General features: G+C 35.8%; 1 protein-coding gene across 2 annotated transcripts; it reads right to left on the bottom strand.

Annotated features, from left to right (window-relative positions):
• Positions 1 to 172: 172 nt before the first annotated feature.
• LOC131436083 (uncharacterized) lies at positions 173 to 12,429 on the bottom strand. Of its 2 annotated transcripts, none has more exons than XM_058604548.1 (2): positions 10,861 to 12,429; positions 173 to 373 (listed from the first exon to the last, which is right to left on the bottom strand). In XM_058604548.1, the coding sequence occupies exon 1, from the start codon at positions 12,419 to 12,421 to the stop codon at positions 11,117 to 11,119; it is 1,305 nt and encodes a 434-aa protein (XP_058460531.1). In that variant the 5' UTR covers positions 12,422 to 12,429; the 3' UTR covers positions 173 to 373; positions 10,861 to 11,116. The 2 variants fall into 2 exon arrangements, with proteins under 2 accessions (XP_058460531.1, XP_058460532.1); XM_058604549.1 differs by having other exon boundaries at positions 11,047 to 12,429.
• Between the last annotated feature and the right edge of the window lie 4,396 nt (positions 12,430 to 16,825).

Genomic DNA, 16,825 nt, shown 5'->3' with positions numbered 1-16,825 from the left:
AATTCTGCCTTCTGACAATTTTGCAGTCAACAGTTAGCCTGCATGCTGGAAGCAACTGTCATCCAAGGCTGCCTGTGGAAAAGCTCATTTCAATATTAAGGACTATCGGATCCATGAATATTTCGTTCGATGTTTTTGATTGATAATAATTTATTAACAAATCTAGGTAAAATCTATATAATACAATAACTCAGCTTCGTTGTAAAGTCTTTTCGATTTGGAGTGTATACTTTTATCAGAGTCGTGACGCTGCTTTTGAACATTATTGTCCAAACTAGCACTCAGGTAAATTATTCGTTAATCATTTGCGTTCCAATACATGACTTTTGTATCCCGTAATATGGCCAGAGCTTCCAAGCGTGTGATGAGCAATCTGTAACGGAAAATGTAACACTGATTATTAGGAAAGACCATGTTCAAATCGTGCGAATTAAACAGTTTTGGCAAATACTCAATTTATTTTGCAACCTTTGACCCCCATAAACATTAGTTGTTTTTTTAGTTCTTTGTTACTGTTTATTTTCAACATTTTATTTACCAATAATTAGCAATTATTTTGCCGTATGTCATCAAAAAAGACATTTTCAGATATTGTTTATTGAAAACATTTTTTCACGAGTCTCGCTTCTCTAAATAAAATTAAATGAAAAGAATTGTTTTTTTTTACCCTGACGCCAATGAAAAACTTCCGAAGAATGGATAACATTGAATTTGTTGTTTTTAAACTTTTTTTTAGGAGTGTCCTTATAAATATTAGTTAATGATATGCCAATTTTTTCTGTTTAGATGCGTTTTTGGTAGATTCTTAGTGTGCATAGTGGCAGAATGTTTGGATGAAATTATAAGCAGAAGAGACCTGAGCGAAAATGGTCAATTTTGGTCTTGTGCAAAAAATAATATTTTCACTGGGAATGTTCAATACTTTTCGAAGGATAAAATTTTCAACTACAAAACGCATTTGGTTTGCGCGTATCCCAATTTATGCAGGCGCAATCTGGCTCGGAATGCACCAGCCTCGGAATCGAAAATCTCAAAATAGTTGGATCGAAAGTTTGTTGAGTTTGTTTGTGAAAATCGATCAAATCAACTCTGAGAAAATTGAGCAAGTCTCGTTTTAGACTTTTTGACCACTATGTCCGGTACTTCAGGAACCGGGAAATTTAACCAGTATAGCCGAAGTCGGTTCGTTTAGTAAGTAAATAATATAGCCTTCAAGTTGAATCAGTTTTGAGTAAAATCTGAAAGAATTTTACCCTTTCTTGCATCGTCACTCTAAATGACGGTGTGCAAACTTAAACACACTTTACCCTATGAAAGCATGATAAAACTCAACAGCAACCTATGGGACTACGAGATTTTTTATTTTTTTGAGTGACATTATTTGAAACATACTCACACACATACACGCACAGACACATACTTTGCTCAGCTCGATGAACTGAATCGAATGATATAGAACACTTCGCCCTTCGGGCCGATTTTCACTAGTCAATTTTTTATGTGATTGCGTAAACTTTATATATGAGAAAGGAAATAAGTGTACTTTTATAGAAAAGCATCGTTATCATAATTTTGTAATAACACTAACAAGTAGGTACAAATTGAAGATAAGATTTAATAATTTACATTTTTTTCACCTGAACAATATAGATTTAAATGTGGCAATCCTGCACGCTATACGAAATTGAACAATGCACGCTGGGAACGGAGCAAAGCTTCACGTACCGGCGCGTGCCAGTTTTACATCGTCATTTTGAATGACGATTTGAGTGTTTTGGCACTCATCGCCCTATAATTCCGGAACCAGAAGTCGGATCTGGATGCAATTACACAGTGTATTTAAGGACAATGAGAGCTTTAATTAGAATCATGATTCGTAAAAAACCGGTTTAATCTTTGCTGAGAAATCGAAGTGAGTTATGTTTTTGGGGTTTATCTTTACTATTATCGGTGCTTTCGGAAGTAGAAACCGGGGACTAGTAGTCCTAAAGTAGTTTTATATATACACTAAATAACAAGATCTGCAAACCAGAAGAATTTAGCAGTAAGTTTTATGAAAATGTTAACCTCGTTTCGCCATCGCTTCTGAAAAAATACTCATGAAATTGGAAATTTTCACTAATCGCACTGTAATACCGGAATCGAAAGTCGGCTCAAGATTAACTTTTCGGAAGCTATTTTAAAAATTTTAATACCTTTCATTTGCTTCTTAGTTTGTGAAAATCGGTTAAGAAATTTCCGAGAAAATTGAGTGTTCATTTTTAAATAAATTTGCACATATTTTCTTGTAATTCCGTAAGTCGGATTGAAATGAAGCTCAGGAACTTTGTATGGGACCATAAAAACTTTCATTTGAATTTAAGTTTGTGGAAATCGGCCATCTCTGAGTAAATTGAGTGACATTATTTGTCACACACACACACACACACACACACACACACACACACACACACACACACACACACACACACACACACACACACACACACACACACACACACACACACACACACACACACACACACACACACACACACACACACACACACACACACACACACACACACACACACACACACACACACACACACGAATTCGGCCCTCAGGGTATCGGTTGAAAAGTCACTTTTCACAGCGATTGCATAATCTTTCTATATGAGAAAGGCAAAAATATCAATTCATCTTAAAATCACTGATGTTTTAGAAGAAATATGTAAAATGTTGAAAAAAATATATCTAATATGAAATGCTAAACTGTTTTACCTTTTTTGCCTTTCTCATATAGAAAGGTTATGCAATCACTTGAAAAACCGACTAGTGAAAATTGGCCCGGAGGGCCAAGTGTCATATACCATTCGACTCAATTTATCGAGCTGAGCAATGTCTCACTAGGTTTTCTCGGAGATGGCTGAACCGATTTTGACAAACTAGGATTCAAATGAAAGGTCTCGTGGTCCCATACGGAATTCCTGAATTTCATTCGGATCCGACTTCCGGTTCCGGCATAATAGGGTAAAGTGTGTTCAATATTGTACACCGTCACTTAAACCGGCGAAACAAAACACGTAAAAAATTCTCTAAACTGGTCTCAAAACTACACAAATCGATAGTCATTATCAGTAGGCAACTAAACAAACCGATTCCGGCTATTCTGGTTCCTGGTATCCGGTTCCGGAAGTACCGGAAATAGTGGTCATATATACCAAAATGGATCTCACTCACTTTTCTCAGCGATGGTTTGACCGATTTCCACAAACTTAGATTCAAATGAAAGGTCTTCTGATCCTATACGAAATTCCTGAATTTCGTCCGGATCCGACTCCCGAATCCTGAGTTATAGGGTGCGTACTAGAAGAGTTTGTGTGTCATGTTAGTTGGTGGCCGTACGAACCGACTTCGATTATACCGGTTCTCGGGTTCCGGTGCCGGAAGTGTCGTTCTCTTAAGGATGGCTTACGCAATCAAAGCACTGTTTTATTCTGTATGTTATGCATAAACAAGCACTTGGTTTCTTTCAAAAATCGAAGAGAAAATTTTTGAATAGAATACCACAAAATTATATGTACATGAGAAAGGCATCATTACACCACTAGGTGGATTAAAACAGGTTTTTATATATATAAAAAATAGGTATAGAATTCGCTCAAACTTTAGAAAAATTTTGTCATATACCAATCGATTCGGCTCGACGAACTGAGCAAATGTCCGTGTGTGTGTGTATGTGTGTGTGTCTGTATGTGTGTTGTCAACTAAGAGGTCGAGATATCAGAGATGGCTGGACCGATTTTGATCAAACTAGTCGCAAATGAAAGGCCTCCCCGGCACCCAGAACGCTATTGAATGGTTTTGAGATAGGATGTTTACTTTTTGAGTTATACGAAGTATTATGTCAAAATTTATCTGTCCCATTTGGCCTTGAAAGCAGAATATGTTTCCAGACTTAGATTTCGCACGGTAATACCTATCATACAAGCCATAGATTGTTAAAATCCGTCCATTTTCAACGGAGATATCGACATTTTTGTGTAAGCGTCTTTTCCCCTTATTCCAGCAGAAGTTTGGTGCATGGGGACGGGTATAGCGTGATGGGTAAGTCGATGCCTTTCACGCCGCCCACCTGGGTTCGATTCCCAACCCCGCACATAGGGTCAGAAAGTTTTTCTGGCCCGAAGAGGCGAATGACATTAATGTTAAAGCCTCTATAATTGAAACAGAAAAAAAAAGTTTTGTGCATTCTATGACAAAGCAATGCTTGGGAGCAACGTGAAACACGATTTTTTATACTGTTACATACAGTTGTTTCTAAGTACAAAAAAGACTGTGTACAGCATCCCTTTTCATGACATTATGCTTCGGACCGAATTTAGCACGGTTCGTTTTTGGCAACATAATCATTCGAATATGACATATGTAAACCATATGATGGCAACATTTTCCAGTTGAAAGCATTTCCATAATATTACTGATTTAAACTACTTACAGCAACAAATGTTGGAAGAACATAACACCCATATACCATTCGCATCAGTTCGTCGAGATCAGCAAATGAGTGTGTGACAAATAATTTCATTCAATTTTTTTCCTTTTTTTTCGAAGATGATTCAACCGTTTTCTTCAAAATCAGATTCCTATGAAAAGTCGTATGCTCCCTAGGTTCCTGAATTGTGTTTGGATCCGATTTCTTGTTCCGGAATTACAGGATGAAATGTGAAACGAAATTAAAAATGTGTAACCCATTTTTCTCGTAGATGGATGAACCGATCTAAGATTGATATGAAATTAAAGAATAATCTGAGATTCAAATGAAAAGTTCTTAGATCCTATAAAACATCTTGCTTTTCAGTCAGATCCAACTTCCGGTTTAGGGGATACAGGGTGAATAATATAAAAATGTCTATTTCACATAAATTAATCAGGTTTATCGGGTTTGCAGATTTGGATAGTCGATAACCAAATAAACTTATTTCAGTTGTAGTGGTATTCAGTTTTCAACTCGGAAGGAACCCAAAAATTTAATTCGCACTACGATTTCTCAAAGATGACTTTACTGATTTTCAAACAGTTTGAATCAAATGTAAACTATACAGCTCCTGATGTGGATTTAACTGACTTCGGCTACACCGATTTTCGAATTTTGGTTCTTTATGGTACAGGTACCATACAAAATTGTTGAGTTTTATTCGATTCCAGCTTCCGATTCTGGAATTACAGGGTAAAAAGGTTTTACAATTACTTTTAACTGTTGGTGCTTTAATCTGTAGTAGTTTTGGTTTCCAAAGAAGTTCTGAGGTGTAATTACTTTGATTTGTCTCTATAGACAAGCGTCAAAGATTTTCAATACATCGATGAAAGAGTGAGAATTGAAATGCTGTTGACGTTAGTTTGGTGTCGTCTTGTCATAGAGGAAAGAGTGACGTTGGCAATTATACTCTCTCTTTTTACCTTTCTCTATAGAAAGGTATTAGAATTGCTGGAAAACCCGAATTTCGAACGGAGCCTCGGAGACCCATAGTGTTATATACCATTCGACTCAGTTCGACGAGATCGGAAAATGTCTGTGTGTGTATGTATGTGTGTGCACTTTTCGAAGATATTTGAACGCGCTCAATTTTCTCAGAGATGGCTGAACCGATTTTAACAAACTTGGGCTCGTTTGAAAGCTACTGTTGGGCCATTGATCAAGTTCAAAGATCAAATGGCTGTGACCAGGGATGCAAACGGTAGCGGTAGAATACATTTATCCTTGTACGTTCTACACATTCAAAATTCTACAGCCCGCTACAACTGCTTGATGGTACATTTACCGCAGAGAGAGTGCCAGCAACGATTAGAACGGTACAGGTAGAAACAAATTTTGCTTTACTTCATTCTACCTTTTCTTGCTGGTACGGTCTTGTACTGCTGCTTGAAACTCCCGTAGATTTCAAAAATGTACTGTAGCTTCCTACCGCCAACGAAAAAAAGTATTCTACTGCGGACAAAAATGTGCTCTACTGCGGATGAAAAAGTACTTAAGAGCTGCGGACGAAAAAGTATTCTACCGCTGTACTTTACGGTGTTTGCTCAGAAGGTGTGTAGTGAAAGGTTGATTGAATTAATCTTTCACATGCATAAGTATTATTTTTGCGGAAAGACGAACTATTTATCTATTTGAACAACTGATTATATTTTATTGAACTAGGAATTCGTTGATATTCGTTGATATCTTTTTGAACGATGCAATTTGTTATCTGGTATCAAGACCTGTTTTTACATTAAGAATTCCATTGCATGAGCCTATCTTGTTAAATTTTTGTGTTGACTATATTTTATGTTTAGAATAATCCAGACTAACAATATATTAAAATTTATGGGTATAGAAATGCATTCATCTTACATAGGGTTATTGTACTAATAATCATTTCATTTGTGGAGCTACCACGTTATTTTGAGGATTACGCGACTGCCAATCAACAAATTATGATAAAATCGGATGAAATATCTTTGTTTCGGCTCTGAAAAATCAGATTACGGCATAATTGTGCATAATACTGGTGTTATTATCTTTACGAATCGTTACCCTACTCAGAAAAAAAAATCAAGTTTTCTGAAGCGGGCAATTTCATTTTTTCCTTGCATTTTTATTTCTAGTTATATCTTTATTTCAAACGTATGCATTTCTAAGGGATTCTTCAACGAACTTTTTTAAGTCTCTTCAACGGAAACACAGAAGCCTTTTCCTGTAATCTAGCCATGCATACAATATATTTAGGCTGTGTTTACAACCCAATAGAAGCTAGGTTTAATCAAATAAGGACAAGAAGAAATTTGAATTCCTTTTCGAACCTTTTGTCGATGTTACTATCTTTAAAGATGTATTTTTATTGAACGATCAGTATTGATTGTACAACTCTTTCCCAACTAGAAAAATCTAAAGTCGAGTTTAAAGAAATCGTTAAGTATTTCGCTACGTTTAGAATTTCAGTGACTCGAAGTGGAAATCATTTTTCGTCAGAAAATTTTTTTTAGTAAATCCCAAGCAAAAGAATAATTCATCGTGAAATCTATAAAAGCTGCGTTGAATTTTAATTGATTCCGGTAAACATGAGGATAAAAAATACAAATGGTAAACTTTTGTTTTACTAATATACTTGATAATATGCTTTCTAGCGATCATCATCAGCACAAATTAAATTTCGGATAATTACATAATTCACTGAAATTGGAAAGCTAATAATGATTTCAGAAAGATATAGTCTTCGATGTCTGAATATTTTCCATGTTTTGGGCAGTAAGCCCAATATTTTTTCGAGCACACTTAAATAAATCGATTTTGTGGGACCAAAGATGATATTTTACCAGGTTTTAATCCTAACCGATCAAAATAGCAGTAATGCTCTATAGCTTACCAATCTCTTGTATTTGCAATTTTTATGTAAATGTCCTCAAACTTCAGTATGGAGTGATAAATAATTCAGTATAAAATTATGAAGAAATGAGTCTCAGCTCAGCTCTACTGATCGATCGGTAAATGATACTTTTTACTGATCTTATTGTTGAGCTGTTCGAAAGTCAGCAATATTTTACCGAGCCCAAACTTCCCACTGTGGGCTAAGTCGCAATTCCAGCGTTTCTCAGATAAAGCGTGGGTGTTAGCTCTACCTAACCTAACCTAACAATTATCATAAAGGTTTCCGTTTGACAGAGTCAGTGCAGTTGAAATAATTTGTGTATCAGAGATTTAATTTTCTTAGAGTTTACTGAAGTGGCTCTAGGAATGTAAATATACTAGATATTTTATAACACTAGGTGCATTTGTTTCTTGGGAAGCTTTCGATTGATATAACCGATTTTGACTCAAACAAAGAGTAAAAGTGGTCATCATAAGTCAACACTTTTCAGGTGGTCCTTAGGTTGCTGTCAGAGAGAACGCGATATGCGAAGCACCAACTTTTCTCTTTCTAATGCGACACCTTTGGAAAATAATATAGATGAACAATCAGCTGACGAGGATAGCAAAACAGCGATCATACCAATGGAAATCAATTTGGATGATCTGCATGTTATAACACAGTACAAAACTTTTTTTTTAATACATATGATTGACGGTAGTACACATAGAGTATAATGAATCTAACTATGGCAGTTTAAGTTACTATTCTAATTTGTTTCTTAGTACTGTGTTTAATTATTGATTATATTTTATTGTGAACCGCACTCATTAATTCGTTAATTTGTTATTTCCATTCCGAGTGAGTTTTTCATTCATTTCGATCGAAATACTAATTGATTTTATTATTTTGTTCATATCACGGTTTGAATTATTTTACACGTATAAATATGTCATTTCGGAACTAGTCTTTCAATTTTATACGAAGTTAGTGCGAATCGATCAAACCATTTCAAAAATATCTTTCGCCCACTACTTTCCGGAACCAGTAAAGTCGAATTGAGTTTACTTGTCCATCAATTAACAAGTCCAGAAAACATGAATAATTTATTGAACTAATCACACAGTCACTGTGCGAACTAAGTGAACTGATTCAAACAGTATAAGATTCTCGGCCCTACGAGCCTCTATTCAAAAGTTGATTCTCACAGCGATTACATAATTTCTTTATTTGAAATACATAAATAATTCTGCAACTTAATAATTTTACTTTAAAACATTTTTTGTTTTCGAGAAAAATAATTCATTAATACCCTCTGGCAAAACCAACCATTAATACCTCCTGGCAACGATCAAAAGCTTAAAACCGGGGTTAAATAAAAGATATTAGCAATACTACTTTATAAACATTCTGAATAAGCGAAAATCATCTTTGAAATAGCGAAGAATATAGGCAATGTGCTGCGCTTACTGTTCTTCGATACCACTGTTAACTACCGCGGTAAAGTACATTTTTCTATCGCACCAATGTACTTTTTTCTACAGCGGCAAAGTACATTACTCTACCGTAGCGAGCTACATTTTTTGTGCTACAGTAGCGCGAACAAGGAGACAGTAAAATTCAGAAAGATAGAATTTCTACCTACCTCAAGCGGCGGTGATTTCGGCGGTAGTTTTTAACGCGATACTGCTTCGCATGCCTACTGTAGTAGAATTTTTGTTTGAATGCAGCAGCGTGGTACAGTACGAATAATAGAAAATGTAAATGTGAGTTAACAGACTACAGTAATAAAGAAGGGGAGGCAGTTTGCATCCCTGGCTGTGACTTTTGGTTACGGAGATATGATTGTATAAGTGACGTAACCGACAAAAAGCGTTGTATTTTAACGCGCTCAATTTTCTCAGAGATGGCTGAACCGATTTTAACCTACTTGGGCTCGTTTACAAGCTACTGTCGGGCCATTGATCAAGTTCGAATATCAAATGGTTGTGACTTTTGGTTCCAGATATATGATGGTATCTGTGACGCAATCGACAAAACACGTTGATTTTTACCGCTCTTATATATATAAGGGTGCCAAAATGTTGGAATCACCTCTATTTTTGTTAAGCTCTAGTGCTCGAAAGTTTAAGCATCTCGAAAAAAGCCTTCATGCAAAATTTGAGCTAAATCGGACATGCGTAAGGGGTGCTGCCTGGTGGTAAAGGTTTGACAATTTTCGATCTTGAAAAATCACCATTAGGGGGAGTACATGAAATTTCCAAGATCGAAATTTTTTTTTGATGCCGAAACTCTCAAAACTGTATGAAACATAGAAATTTAGTGTCATCTCAAAAAAATTTTTTTTTTGAAAAAATCAACTTTCTGGGACTGAATTTGACATTGGGAAAAATTTTGATATTTTTTCCAATTCCCAAAAAGTCGATTTTTTTCAAAAAAAATTTTTTTCGAGATGACACTAAATCTCGACGTTTCATGCAATTCTAAGCCTTTTGGCATCAAAATTATTTTTTCGATTTCGAAAATTTCAATCATGAATAGTTTTAATTACGAATGAACGCTGGCAAAGTTGGAGAATACACTTTTGTATTTCTGATTAAATGGATACGTCAGCAAGCAAAATTGTCGAATCTGGAGTTCAACCAGCCAGAAGCATTGCAACAGCTACCAATGCATCCCGAAAAAGTCACTGTTTGGTGTGGATTATGGTCCAGTGGTATTATTCGTGAAAACCGCCCGATATGTTGGAGAGATTGTGCTAAAATGGGACCTTGGCCATGGGCTGTCTAAAGCGGAGCCGCGGTCAACATTTGCACATTGTTGGTACATTTAATTATATTGATCGTTCTATCGATTCTAACAAAAATTTCATGCTCAAGTGTTTTGTTATTTTTTTGAAAATCGAATCAAATACCTCTAAAAAATTATCCTTTGTAAAAGCAACCCTCAGGAAATGAATATTTTTAACGTATCTCACTGATCCGGACAAAACTCGAAAAATTAGCATGGAACCACAAGACTGAACCTAAGTTCATTAAAGTCGGTTAAGCAATCTTTGACAAAAACGGGTGCACAAAAATTTTACATACACACATACTTACTATCATTTTTCATTCTCGACAATTTGATTCGAATAGTACAAGACACTCGGCCCTTTGGACATCCGTTTAAGAGCCATTTTTTACAGTGATTGTTTATAAATGAATACATATTTAGAGATAATCGATTTTCAAGTGTCATTTAAGAAATAAAATAATTAAGGAATAGTGTTTTAGCGTGTACTTTCTCTATTTAGTCCCGACAGTTGCCTAAAAAATTGTCGAATACGAGAATCAGTCGTTTTTGAGATACATATTTTTGAGATACATATTTTTGTGAACTGATGATGCTAGTGGTCCTTCATGATTATAAAGTATACATATGCCAAATCAAAAATTACAATAATGAAAATTAAAACTGAAACACTACAAAGTTGAAATAATCGAAATACCTTGAATCTCGTATTCTTAAAGTTCCAGTAGTCATGATGATAGATGTACGCAAAAATGTCTCACATGATTACGAGAAGCACAGTTTCATTTTCTAAGTCATATTTTCTTATTGTAAATTTGTTATACGTTGATCAACACCACTTTATAATGATTGCACATTTCATAATTATCGCTTTGCACACTACCTGAAAGTTGACTAAGTTCACGTTATTTCGTTCACTTTGCTAGAACATTTCTAGTCCGGTCCAGTCTCCGTCAGTCAATACTATTGCGTTCACTTTGGGCAACATTATCAGTCGCACTTTGCTCCTCACTACTTTCCTCCGTGGTGGCATCCTGCTGGAACGCTGCATGACCGTGCCGTTCTTCTTCGTCATTCTCGTACGAATAATCTTCCACTGATTCTGACAAGGCCGGCGAGGAATCGTCCTGAATCGGAGAATCCTTGTTGCCTACCATCGTAATGGTATAGTTCAGGATCAAGCTGTTAAGCTGCGTCCGCATGCTTTCCACGATTTGCTGCAGCTGGAAATTGCTCTTCTCGAGAGATTCGATTTCACGGTTAAACCGGTTCTGGGTTTTGATATTCATTTCAATAATGTAGCGGTTGTCAATCAAAGCGGTGGTATCTGCACAGCACACTTTATGAACAGCCCGGGTTTTGCACTCTCCGGTCCGAATGATCACTCCATTCTCGAGAAAATATTTACTGACGATCGCTAGATGCTGGCATCCCCAGTAATTGTCATCGATCACAATGCTGCGGATATCCGGCACGAATGTACGGATCGGTTCAAATTCCATGTAGTAAATGCGGTTTCCGTTGAGCCACAAATGTTCCAGATGCGGAAATGTTTGAAATAACTGCATATCGATGTAGCTTAGCTGGTTGTTGGATAAATCGAGGCGCACCAGCTCGTTTAGGTTCAATTTGAGACTGTTAATAATTTTAGTCATTCCAGTATTTTCCAGATCCAACTTCCAGAGATTAACCATTCGCGAGAACATTGCAAAATCAGTATTGCCTATTCGGGGATTATTTTCTAACACTAGTACTTCCATATTTGGGAGATTGGTCAGATTTGATATGTCACCGATGGAATTAGTTTCCAAGTAGAGCTCCCGTAAGTTATTTGATCCGTTTCCGTCAATCAAAATGGATGTGATTTGATTGTATCCGGCGTACATTTTCTCGATCAATCGGGTAATCCTTAGTGTATCGATCATGCACCTGCGCACATAAAGTTCTCGAACGTCATCGAAATTCCGATACAACGACGGTGGAACGAATGGGAACTTGGAATTGATGAATGCAACTTTTCTGTAGTCCAAACTATTCGCCATAAAGTCCATGTACCGGACATCACTTTGCAGAAACACATCCTTAAAAACACAAAAATCGTCCGTTTTCTTCTGATAACTGCTGTCATACAGGTCGAATTTTTCGTAGTTACAGATCATGACGTCACATGCAACTTGCGCTACGATAGCCATCAAAACGATCACTTGAAGGCCTTTGGCTATCGTTGCCCGATGAATCGGTTTCGATTTCATTCTCATCGCGTTGCCGTTACAAACCGTACTGCGGCCAGTGGTGCGTCGCGACTTTTGGAATAGTCATTTGCGTGTGCCCGGCAGCTTACTTTTACTTTTGTTTGACGTTGCTGCTGCCGCTGGCTATTCACGGTTCGTTCACCGAACGCTGGAAACATCGTGGGCTCCGTTTTCTCCCTTCGTCGCGAGATGAGTAAGATTGGCAAATTTATAGGTCTTAGATGGCCATGCCATACTTGTTGATTCAGTCACGCATTGTGATGGGGGAAAAACGTGTGAGCGCTACCGAGCCAAAACTGGATTCGAATTGATACCGAGATTTTGCAGAATGAAATTGATAGCATTGAGTTAGGAAATCGGTTGAAACAAGCTATGGCTTATTCATTCATCTCAAAAACCGGTCAAAAAAGGCACGATACATAAACGAAGTGAAAGGCTTTCTACGGCGAGTTTCAGTATTAACTGAATTTATTTGGTGGCTCTGCATTGTTAATTGAGTTAATCGAGTGAATTGGAGAAGCTAGGACTTCGTTTGGCTAGCGTTAGAGTGAATTAGATATTTGTCTTGAGTAATTGTGCAGGTTTTCTTTGTAGTTCATTATTCTATAATATAGTGGAAACACAAATAACTTCTTATTAACTGAATACTAGCTTAATCAAAAGGTTCCCGGAATTTATTCAGAAAATTAAAAATACAAAATTATTCATCAAAATCGATATTGTCCCCTTCAAAGTACTCCCCATCAACTGTAATCGGCGTGCATTGTAACGAGAGCGCAATCATTGGCAATGAAAACACCGGCGATGCACAGTGGTCCAAAACTGCAATTTCATGTCTTTAATTACCAAAAACTTTTCCTTGTTGGTGTCTTCTGCAAAGTTGTAGGAGTTATTGACGCGATCTTATGTGAATGAACGACCATGTTGCAACACGCGTGTAAAGACAAAAACTTTTTACTAAAGGCAGATAGAGAGTTTTCGTTTTCGACAATATTCGGTAATATTACTAAAAGGTTTTATAAAATTATTTTCTTCGTTCCAATTTTTTTCACATTATTTCTATAGAAATCATTCGTTCAAAAAAGTGTTAAATTTTGTAAAAAAACGTTAAATTGAAGAAAACTTCAAAGCTCTATGACAATATTTAAAATAGTTATGGACAGTTTTATAGTAAAAATGGTCATATTTCGTACTTAATTATTTCAGAAGGTTACAAAATGTTTCAAATCAAACTAAACTCGTTTAAAAGTACTTTTTATTAACATCAAACCCTTGAAGAAATGGTTTGTATCCGATAGTATTCTGAGATTCTACGAGCAAATGTATGTCTGATGTATATGGTATTTACGGACTTTTCGTATTTAAATTTTTTTTTAAACATAAATAAAATGCACATAATGTAAGATATATAAGTTCAACAAACTCTTATTCATCTTCTGAATCCTTTGAACTATAAGTGTACGATGAATGCTTACACTTATCATTGTAGCTCAAAAACTTTCTTGCATGTTGTATTATATTTCAAAGGGCATCAAAATGATGGAGGACCGATGTGTTAAGTATATCGCTATAGATTACATTGAAGAATAAAAAATTGACTTTTTCTTTGTTAAGCCCGGGACTTCTCATTCCATGTAGTATGGGAAATTTTATGACATTCCGATTGGTCAGGAAAAAGTGACAACCATTTTCGTGAAGCTACTTTTGTCATTTTCAAAACAATTTCGTATGTTGATTTATCATTTGATGAAAAATGACGGGTAGGTAATGTCAGAGATATAACCGAATTGACGCAAATACGAATAACAATGGCTCACTGAAACTCGAACTGTGCCCTTAAAAGCATAATAGCAACAGGTCTAAAGTGGGCTATATAAAAGATATGTTAGAAAAATTAGCGTAATATCAAATATGATAACACACAATGAAAGCAAAGGAAATAGTCTTAACAATAACTTCGCAATAATGCATGGGCTATCCAATATAATAAACATTTAAGGGGCGGGTAGGGTCTAACACTTTTGAAAAATCATTTATTATTTTCTTTGTATTTTCTCATAGTAAAACATTTCAAGAATATTCTGTGAAATTTTCAAGTCTATCGGAGAAAAACTCGGCAAGTTATGGGCCTTTATCTTTGCTTATCTCATACTGCGAGGAGGCAAGATCTCGGCACACAGGTCCAAGATTTCTGCTTCGATCGACTTAAAAACCTGACAAAACATTTTTGAAATGTTTCACTATAAAAGAATACAAAAGAAAAAATATGATTTTGTGAAAATGTTGAACCCTACGGGCTCCCTTGAGTAATAAATCGTTTCCATTGATTTTATAGACAAAAACTTTTAACGCGTTTTCCTCGAAAGCAGGTTTTGGAAGTTCGTGTCCATCGTCATTCAAAAACTACTGAACCAATTTTTTTCAAATTTTGCACACAACCCCAACGTTCTCTTTTTCTTTTTTTGTTACTTTGGGGCGGTTTTACAGCTACAAAATGGTAGATTTTTTCGTGAAAAATCTTAGTTTTCACTTTGAACATCCACAAAAAATTCAAAAAATTAGAAAAAAAATCAAACAGAAACGTTGAGGTCTAGAAAAACTTCTACTCTATCTATGCTGCTTTGATTTGTTGACTTCTTATCAGTCTGCGCTGAGATACAGTGGACATCGCAAATCATGATTTTTAAAAAGCGTTCTCAAAAATACATATTCACCGACTTATTTCTCAATATTTTTTCACGAAAAAATTAGAAAATGTTGTTCGAATGACGCTTTTTATCATGCAAAAAAATGATGAAAAAAGATATTTTTCATCACTTAGACCCTAAGCCTCCCTCCCCTTAATGCAACCTTCTGAAATAATTAAGTACGAAATATGACCATTTTTTATATAAAACTATCCATAACAATTTCAAAAATTGTCATACAGCTTTGAAATTTTTTAAAATTTTATGCATTTTTACAAAATCTAACACTTTGTTGAACAAATGATTTCTGTAGAGATAATGTGATAAAAATTAGAACGAAGAAACTAATTTTATAACACCTTTTAGTAATATTACCATATAGTGAGTTAACGGTTACAGTTAGCGAGATGTTTTCTTCAGCAAATTCAAATGCAATCTTCTATTGAATCGATTCGCTCTCTGTATTAGTTAGTAAGTTAGTATATAAGTTCCTTTTCCCTATTACATAATAAAAGTAGGTTTAGAATTTTCCCTACACAAAAATCTCCGAATTGCGGAAGTAAATGATGTCTTCAATGAAAGGTCTCACGGTCCCATAGACTGCTATTAAATTCATAGAATTCTATCAAAAGTCTCTGAAAAGTTGATCCAGATCTAACTTTCGGTTCACGTATTACAGAGCGATTAGTGAAAAATTTCAATTTCATGAGTATTTTTTCACAAGCGATGGCGAAACGAGGTGCATATTATTATAGAATTTACTGCTTAATTCATTTAATTGACAGATCTTGTCAGCTAGTGAATATATAAAACTACTTTGGAACTACTAGTACTCCAAAAACTGAACTCACTTCGAATTCTCAGCCACAGTTAAACCAATTTTCACGAATCATGATTCAAATTAAAGCTCTCATTATCTTTAAATATGCACTTTCATTTAGATTCAGCTTCCGGTTCCGAAATTATAGGGCGATGATTGTCAAAACATTCAAATCGTTATTCGAAATGACGATGCAAAACCGGTACACGTCGTAAAACTGATTCAATTTGTAGGCTTTATTAGTTACCTACTAAATGAACCGACTTCGGCTATACTCATCCCAAGTACCGGAAATAGTGGTCAAATACTCTAAAACGGGACTCACTCAATTTTCTCAGAGATGATTTGATCGATTCCCACAAACTTAGGCTCAAATAAAAGTTCTAATAATCTCATAGGTCACTGTTTAGTTTCATCCGGGTTCGACTTCCAATTCCAGATCTAACACATGGATCAATAAGTCCCGAGACTAAAGCAGAGATGGCGCTCGTAGTAAACCAGTAACCACGTCTTTCTAGAGTACTAACCTTTGCTTGAAACGGGTCAAAATTTTAAGTCGATCCGACCAGAAACAGCTGAGTTATCGAGGTTGGAGTAAAGTCGTTTTGTAATTTGTTTAAAAAATGGAAAAACCGAGTTTCATGTTTTGATAAAACATTGTTTTTTAATGGGTAAAAACACCGTGCAAGCGAAACAATGGATTGAAAAATGTTATCCGGACTTTTGTCCATCAAAAGCAACGATTTGTCGGTGGTTCGCCGAGTTTAAACGTGGACGTACCGACACAAATGACGCGGAACGCTCAGGTAGACCTGTGGAAGCCGTTACACCGGAAAATGTGAGTGAAGTGACAAAAATTATAATGAAAGATCGTAAAGTGAAGCTCCGTGAGATTGCTGAGAT

This window comes from Malaya genurostris, chromosome 3 (assembly GCF_030247185.1).
Source record: "Malaya genurostris strain Urasoe2022 chromosome 3, Malgen_1.1, whole genome shotgun sequence".
In the NCBI taxonomy this organism is placed as follows: domain Eukaryota; kingdom Metazoa; phylum Arthropoda; class Insecta; order Diptera; family Culicidae; genus Malaya; species Malaya genurostris.
Note: the sequence above shows the minus strand (reverse complement) of the source record. Positions and strands in the feature narration are given on the sequence as shown.